Below are 9,228 nucleotides of genomic sequence, written 5' to 3'. Positions count from 1 at the left end.
GCACTAGGGCCTCCCACTCCTCTTTCTATTCTGGTTAGAGCCAGTTTGCGCTGTTCTGTGAAGGGAGTAGTACACAGCGTTGTATTGGAACACAACATGCCATTGGAACACAGGAGTGATAGTTGCTGATAATGGGCCTCTGTGCACCTATGTAGATATTCCATAAAATATCATCCGTTTCCAGCTACAATAGTCATTTACAACATTAACGATGTCTACACTGTATTTCTGATCAATTCGATGTTATTTTAATTGACCAAAAAATGCTTTTGAACAGTAGTGTAGTTATTTTAGCGAAAAATCTCATGGTTGATCGGTTTAGGGGAATATCCTCTACAAAGGTAAATTGGGGAAAAAGTTATTTACAGATTGGGAAATGGTCTGGAGGGATCATGGCTTTGCCAGGGGGGTTGGAATGGTGTAAGGGGGGGTTTAAGTATCTTGGCGTGTACCTAGGGGATGGGGTGGTTGGAATGGTGTAAGGAGGGGTTTAAGTATCTTGGAGTGTACCTAGGGGATGGGGTGGTTGAAATGGTGGAAGGAGGGGTTTAAGTATCTTGGAGTGTACCTAGGGGATGGGGTGGTTGAAATGGTGGAAGGGAGAATGAGGAGATGGCGGTGGTAATTATCTCGTTTGTCATACTATTATTACTATTATTGTTAACAATGTGGTTGCCTCTGCAATGTGGCATCGGTTGTCATGTTTAGAGCCACCGTCTGGCCTTCTGACTAAGATACAGGCAATTATTGTAGATTTATTTTGGGATAAATATCATTGGGTTCCACAAAGTGTTCTGTATTTGTCAAAAGAGGATGGGGGACAAGGTCTTGTACATCTGGCTAGTAGGGCTGCTGCTTCACGGTTTCAGTTTATTAGAAGGTTGCTTTATGGACCGGAAAATATGGTATGGAGAGGGGTGTCAGGTCTTGTATTATAGCAGGTGGGGGGATTAGGTTTAAAGAAGGCTTTATTTTTGGTTGGTAGTAGCCAGATTTCTAGGGATGGAGTACCTCCGTTTTACAGAGGCCTTCTTAGGGTTTGGAGTATAATGACGGTGCCCAGAAGCACTACAGTTGAGTCAGTGCATTGACTGCTGGAGGAACCTCTGGGTGTACGGGGCAAGACTGGATTGTACAATGGAAGCTGTTCCACATTTCTCCAAGATTCTGGTGAAGAGCAAAATCACCACACTAAAACAGTTAATGGACATGGCTGGGCCCACTTGGCTGAACATTTGGGGTGAGATAGGAAAGGATTGTCAGACAACTGCTGGGAAACTGCAGGAAGGGGAATGGATTATGCTCAAGAGTGGATTATGCTTAACAGTCACAAGAAAAAGGTACAAGATGAAATCTCCTAGACTAGGGATTACACCCAATATTTTATTCAGAAAGAAAGGCATTATTACTGGATTTGAGAGGGTTGGAAGAGGTGGGTTTGGATGAGGTGAATGGGAAGGACTTATATAGGGGGTGTGTCAAGGTTTTGAATAAAGATGAAGTGAAAAATAGAAAAGACACTCCTTGGAGGGTAAAACTGGGCCTTGATGACAAAGTAAAGCCAGCATAGAGAGCACTGTACAAGCCACCATTGCAAAAGGGTACTGGTGAATATGCAATGGAGGGTTTTGCATGGCATCATTGCAGTTAATGCTTTTGTATCTACATTAACTCAGATGTTGGAGATGGATGTCCTTTTTGTAATATAAGAAAACATTTGTTTCACTGTTTTATGGAGTGTGAGAGGATAAAGCCTCTCTTTGAAATACTGGAGTCTTTGTTTACAGCTGTAGGGGAGATTTTCAATAACACTGTTTTTATTTTGGGGTTTCAATATAGTAAGCAACAGAAAAAAAAAATACCGACTGTTCAATTTTATTTTGGGAGAAGCTAAGATGTCAATTTTTCTGAGTAGGAAAAAAAATAGACACGGGGTATTGGCAGGATGTAAGATGTGTTTTTAAAGGATTAGTCAGCTGTAAAAGATCTCCCATTGTTTGAGGAGAAGTGGGCTTATGAAGAAGCGATATGTTTTCTGGAGGAGGGGAAACAATTTTTTGTTGATGAAATAAGTTAAATTAAAATGCTTTTAATAAAATTGTTTATTTAAGAATGACACATTTGTTGTTGAATTCCTGAAAAGGCACATTGTGCCATTATTTGTGTTAATACTTGAGTATAAAGTAAAGGTTTTATAAAAACTCAAACTCATGACTCACTCTCTCTCTCTTTGTCGTACTCTCTCTCTTGTACACTTCTACATGAACGTGGATGCTACTAAGATTGATTATAATCCTGAATGAATCTTGAATAATGACATACTCACAAATATCATACCCCCCAAAAAAAGCTAACTTCCCCTGTTATTGTAATGGTGAGGTTAGCACGTCTTGGGGGTATGATATTTGTAATGGTGAGGTTAGCATGTCTTGGGGGTATGATATTTGTAATGGTGAGATGTTAGCATGTCTTGGGGGTATGATATTTGTAATGGTGAGAGTTTAGCACGTCATGGGGGGTATGACATTTGTAATGGTGAGAGGTTAGCACGTCATGGAGGGTATGATATTTGTAATGGTGAGGTTAGCACGTCATGGAGGGTATGATATTTGTAATGGTGAGGTTAGCATGTCATGGGGATGATGAAGGGGGTATGATATTTGTAATGGTGAAGGTTAGCACGTCATGGAGGGTATGATATTTGTAATGGTGAGGTTAGCACGTCTTGGAGGGTATGATATTTGTAATGGTGAGGTTAGCACGTCATGGGGGTATGATATTTGTAATGGTGAGGTTAGCATGTCTTGGGGGTATGATATTTGTAATGGTAAGGTTAGCACGTCATGGAGGGTATGATATTTGTAATGGTGAGGTTAGCACGTCATGGGGTATGATATTTATAATGGTGAGGTTAGCACGTCTTGGGGGTATGATATTTGTAATGGTGAGGTTAGCACGTCTTGGGGGTATGATATTTGTAATGGTGAGAGGTTAGCACGTCATGGAGGGTATGATATTTGTAATGGTGAGAGGTTAGCACGTCATGGAGGGTATGATATTTGTAATGGTGAGGTTAGCATGTCTTGGGGGTATGATATTTGTAATGGTGAGGTTAGCATGTCTTGGGGGGTATGATATTTGTAATGGTGAGAGGTTAGCACGTCATGGAGGGTATGCTATTTGTAATGGTGAGAGGTTAGCATGTCTTGGGGGTATGATATTTGTAATGGTGAGAGTTTAGCATGTCTTGGGGGTATGATATTTGTAATGGTGAGAGGTTAGCATGTTTTGGGGGTATGATATTTGTAATGGTGAGAGGTTAGCACGCCATGGAGGGTATGATATTTGTAATGGTGAGAGGTTAGCATGTCTTGGGGGGTATGATATTTGTAATGGTAAGGTTAGCATGTCTTGGGGGTATGATATTTGTAATGGTGAGAGGTTAGCACGTCATGGAGGGTATGATATTTGTAATGGTGAGAGGTTAGCACGTCATGGAGGGTATGATATTTGTAATGGTAAGGTTAGCATGTCTTGGGGGTATGATATTTGTAATGGTAAGGTTAGCATGTCTTGGGGGTATGATATTTGTAATGGTGAGAGGTTACCACGTCTTGGGGGGTATGATATTTGTGCGTTTGTAACTTTCTCACTGAAACATGTCATGTTAAGGTTAGCATGTCTTGGGGGTACATTAATGTCGAAGTGTTTAGAAACATGTTATATTCTTATTTAGAGGCTCCAAAATGACACAATACATTATTTACCATTCATTTATTTTGTGCAAAAATGATCTGAACCACGACCTAAACAAAGAGCAAATGCATCAAACAAACTTGTAGTCACAAGCTTGATGTAGTCATTGTGTGCTGTGAACGTGGGACAAAAAAACTTTTACTGCTTTAATACACATATAAGTGAATTTGTCCCGATAATTTTGCTCCACTAAAATAGTGGGGACTATGTACAAAAAAGTGCTGTAATTTCGAAATGGTTCACCCAATGTGGATGAAATTAAAGATGACAGTCTGTACTTTAATCTCATAGTCAATGTTCGATTTCAAATCTTAACTTTAAGAGCATACAGCCAAAAATAATATAAAATGCTTATCGTGCCAATAATTAGGGAGGGCACTGTATGTGTCAGTCTCATAAACTGAGCTTGTCTCTGACAAGCAGGGCTGTGGCATTCTGTAGGCCTATTTGTGCTGTTGGTTTAAACACTTTGAAATCTAGTTTGATATGATTTGTTTAACCTTTCTATGGCTACTTGGCCTACAATGATTGGGAAAGACAACCAAGCTAATCAACAAGAGAACAGCAGAAAAACAACAATTAGTTAAATCCCTTACCACAAGATGCTCTATGCTGGGTTTTACTCTCATTATCTAACAACCAAAAAACGGATAATTAGGCCTTGATATTTAACTTAATTAAGTGGGTTTGTCATGTGTGGGTTGTTTTTGAAGACATACATATAGCTAATAACTCCATTATGTTGAATTCTCCAAGGATCAGTTAAAGTAAACTCTCACGTAAGATAATAACTTCCATTACTTGGAGAGTTGATTAGCCATTTTAATGACGTCTCTTGGGGACAGTTGGGGGCTTATAAACGTATAGTGGACAGAGCAGCAGAGATACAGCTATTGATGTTACTGCAGGATTCAGGGACAGAGAGTCAGAGAGATAGAGAGATAGTCTCTCACACCACCTGAACCTGTGGTGGAACACAGCCAGCACAGAGACCCGGACCATCAACTCTACCACCTGAACCTGTGGTGGAACACAGCTAGCAGACCGACCTGGACCATCAACTCTACCACCTGAACCTGCCGTGGTGGAACACAGCCAGCAGACCGACCTGGACCATTACCTCTACCACCTGAACCTGTGGTGGAACACAGCCAGCAGACCGACCTGGACCATCACCTCTACCACCTGAACCTGTGGTGGAACACAGCCAGCAGACCGACCTGGATCATCAATACTACCTGAACCTGCCGTGGTGGAACACAGCCAGCAGACCGACCTGGACCATCAACTCTACCACCTGAACCTGTGGTGGAACACAGCCAGCAGACCGACCTGGACCATTACCTCTACCACCTGAACCTGTGGTGGAACATAGCCAGCAGACCGACCTGGACCATCACCTCTACCACCTGAACCTGTGGTGGAACACAGCCAGCAGACCGACCTGGATCATCAATACTACCTGAACCTGCCGTGGTGGAACACAGCCAGCAGATCGACCTGGACCATCAACTCTACCACCTGAACCTGCCGTGGTGGAACACAGCCAACAGACCGACGTTGGACTATTAACTCCACAGTCAGCTGTGAATCATATCACTGTGCCCAGTAAGTAGACCTGGGCAATAGAATAGGAATATTTCATATTAAATAGGCTGAGGCTTTATAGTAGAATAGGACTATTCCACATTACATAGGCCTAGGCTTTATAGTAGAATAAGAATATTCCACAATACATAGGGCTAGGCTATATAGAACAGGGCTATTCCACAGTAAGTAAGCCTGGGCTATATGGAAGGCCTGGGCTACAGAGAATAATAGGCCTATTCACTTGTGTTTGTAAAGTGTTGGTGCTGGTAGCTTAGTGGTTAGAGCATTGAGCGAGTAACCAAAAGGTTGCTTGATCAAATTCATGAGCTGACAAGGAAAAAAGCTGTTGTTCTGCCTCTGAACAAGGCAGTTAACCCACTGTTCCTTGGTAGGCTGTCATTGTAAATAATAATTTGTTCATAACTGACTTGCCTAGTTAAATAAAGGTTAAATTAAAAAAAAAGTTTAATTAATAATGCGGGATGTATCTGGTTGTTTTGTTTTTCATAGGGTACTTATGATCCACATATTGCTAAATCTCTCTCTCTCTCTGCCTCTCTTGTTCTCTCCTTTCAGGTTTTACGCATCAACGGAGCAAGCGTTTGTGTTTATCTGTGCATGCATAGACCTGGAGCACAGGTGTGCGGAACCAGCTCAGCCATGACATTCCTCCGCAGGTTGCAATGGAACGACTCCTCCGTTCTAATCCACCCCCCAGGGTTCTACATCATCGGCTTCACCTCCATGCCCTTCGCCAACCTCTACTTCATCTTCCTTGCTTTCGTTTACGTGGTGTCGGTCGTGTTCAACACATTTTTGATCTATATAATAACGCTGGATCTTCGCCTCCACAACCCCAAGTTTATGGCGGTTGGTAACCTTGCGGTGGTTGATCTGGTGCTGAATACTTGCATTATTCCCGGTATGCTAAAGGCGTTTCTTGCCAAGAACAATTTTGTGCCGTTTAATCTGTGTATGGTACAGATGTATGTGTATTATTCCTTCATAAGTATGGAATCGTTCTCCATCGCCGTGCTCGCCTATGACCGTATGATTGCCATATGTTTCCCTCTGAGGCACGGCTCCATCAACACCATGACGAGTATGTCGTGTATTCTTGGTGTCATCTGGTGCTTCTGTCTTGGTATACCGATATTCAGCACATCCATTATGACCAGGTTGTCCTACTGCGATTCCGTTAATGTCTACAGCTATTTCTGTGATTACGCACCAGTGTTTCGGCTGGCATGTAACGACAACAGCCTGCAATGGGCTGTGGCTTCAGTTCTGAGCCTGGTTATTCTCCTCGGCCCGCTGTCCTTCATCATTCTGTCATACATGAGTATTCTAATCGCTGTGTTCAGGATGAAAAGCGTTGAGAGTCGTGTGAAAGTGCTGGCCACCTGCACTGAGCACCTCATTCTAGTGGCGGTATTCTTCTTTCCGGTTCTGACTATTTTCATGGTCGGGTTATTAGCGCGCATCAAACCAGACCCTGACCTGCGCGTACTGAGCCTGTCGCTGGCCTCGTGCATCCCGCCCTGTCTCAACCCCATCGTCTACTCTCTGAAAACTAAAGAGATCAAGAGCAAAGTGCTCACCATGTTCAGGAGAATTAAAGTTCAAGTAGTTAAGGGTTGATCTTTACGCATAGGTTGCTACATAGGTTGCTACATAGGTTGGTACATAGGTTGCTACATAGGTTGCTACATAGGTTGCTACATAGGTTGCTACATAGGTTGCTACATAGGTTGCTACATAGGTTGCTACATAGGTTGCTACGTGTGTGAAGTTACCATCAAATCAAATCAAATGTATTGGGCTGTCCATATCAAGGGGTTGAAATGGGGGGACATGCATATAACTCATACAAAACTTATTTTGTCCTTTCGAAGTTTACATGTCAAGCACTTGGCGTATCATTGCTTACATTTGAGTTTATAATGAGTGAGCAACATTTTGAATCTATCATCCGTTTTACTCTAAACATTTTCATTGATTGTCATGATTGTGTCATTGTTGTCCATCTGATGAAGAAGGCCCATCCACACGCACTCCCCCTTGTTAAACACAGAGGTATTACAGAAATTATTATCAATGATTTACATTTCATTTTCAGCTTTTCTACACATTCTGAAATAATAACACATTTCCTAATCCTATGTCATCAACCAAATGTAATCACTTGAAATGGGCATGGTAGGCTCTATAACCGACTGAATATTCCCAACATCTTCTAGTAATAAAGCAGAAAATCAAACACATACTGTATCTCTGTAATGTTTTCTTTTCTGAGTGCTTATCAAGGTTTAATAAGTCTACCTGATTGATCCTGTTCTTTTTATCAATATGTCCTCAATATTTTTTGCTATGTTTTAACCCGTTTAACTCCTGATCTGTAAAGCTCACTGGACTGCAATATCTTCTATGAAAGGTGGTAAAGAAATAAAGTATATTATTATTATCATCATCATGCTTTGTGAAATACTAGCCTTGGCTCAAACTGCAGGGTTAGAAACAAGCTCATTTTAGGAGTATAGAACTTAGCAGAATATGTGTTTCCTTTGGCATGTAACCACACTCCACGCATTGGCGACCTGTCATTCAGGGAGGGGGTTGCCTGTTTTGCATGTTATTTTAGAATTAATACATGTCTCATATCAGTTTGCAAACAATGTAAAAAAAAATTGTATTATTGACTTAATAAACCCTCCATAAAAACACGGTCTCTATTTTGCTTTCTTGCAGGTGTTTCAGCCTAGCTCAGTGCTTTCTGTGGTGGTGGGGCAGCCAGCAAAAAAAGATTGAGCATAGGGGTTGGTAATATTCTCTAGTTGCGCCATGATTGGTTCAGTATACTGTCACTCATGGGGACAATGCGTCACTGCCAAATCTAAGGGTAGAGCTTGAAAATTCAAACCCCTTGGGTGCTGAATTAGAGTTACATCAGAAGTGCCCATCCAAGAAGGCTCAAGGTAATTGGCCACAGATAAAATGACATCAAATCGCGTCATATCTACACTAGCTTTCACTGGACTGATCATGTCAACATCATACTTTCAAAATCTTAGCTACCAGTCGTCATCATGAATCAAATCTACAATTTACTGGCAATCTACTGGACATCTACTTTGTGCATGACACCACTCATTTTTACAACAATTGTTTACAGACAGATTATTTAACTTATAATTCACTGTGTCACAATTCCAGTGGGTCAGAAGTTTACATACACTAAGTTGACTGTGACTTTAAACAGCTTGGAAAATTCCAGAAAATGATGTCATGGCTTTAGAAGCTTCTGATATTCTAATTGACATCATTTGAGTCAATTGGAGGTGTAACTCTGGATGTATTTCAAAGCCTACCTTCAAATTCAGTGCCTCTCAGTGACATCATGGGAACATCAAAAGAAATCAGCCAAGACCTCAGAAAAAATGTAGACCTCCACAAGTCTGATTCATCCTTGGGAGCAATTTCCAAATGCCTGAAGGTACCATGTTCATCTGTACGAACAATAGTACGCAAGTATAAACACCATGTGACCACTCAGCCATCATACCGCTCAGGAAGGAGATGCGTTCTGTCTCTTAGAGATGAACGTACTTTGGTGCGAAAAGTGCAAATCAACCCCAAAACAACAGCAAAAGACCTTGTGAAGATGCTGGAGGAAACAGGAACAAAAGTACCTATATCCACAGTAAAACGAGTCCTATATCGACATAACCTGAAAGTCTGCTCAGCAAGGAAGAAGCCACTGCTCCAAAACCACCATAAAAAAAGCCAGACTACGGTTTGCAACCTCCCATGGGAACAAAGATCTTGTCACGTTCGTCGTAGGAATTGTACCAATGCGCAGCGGGAATGTGTATACTCATCTTC

General features: G+C 41.5%; 1 protein-coding gene across 1 annotated transcript; it reads left to right on the top strand.

The window, feature by feature from the left end:
- Positions 1-5,928: 5,928 nt before the first annotated feature.
- On the top strand, positions 5,929-7,728 carry LOC106563658 (olfactory receptor 1M1-like). The gene has a single exon (XM_014129423.2). The coding sequence runs from the start codon at positions 5,965-5,967 to the stop codon at positions 6,985-6,987; it is 1,023 nt and encodes a 340-aa protein (XP_013984898.1). The 5' UTR covers positions 5,929-5,964; the 3' UTR covers positions 6,988-7,728.
- Positions 7,729-9,228: the final 1,500 nt, after the last annotated feature.

This window comes from Salmo salar, chromosome ssa11 (assembly GCF_905237065.1).
Source record: "Salmo salar chromosome ssa11, Ssal_v3.1, whole genome shotgun sequence".
Taxonomy (NCBI): domain Eukaryota; kingdom Metazoa; phylum Chordata; class Actinopteri; order Salmoniformes; family Salmonidae; genus Salmo; species Salmo salar.
This window is presented reverse-complemented; position numbering and strand designations above follow the sequence as displayed.

Bases quoted from the DNA above. Each gene is read 5' to 3' on its own strand.
- LOC106563658 (XM_014129423.2), top strand. From the start codon at position 5,965: ATGCATAGACCTGGAGCACAGGTGTGCGGAACCAGCTCAGCCATGACA.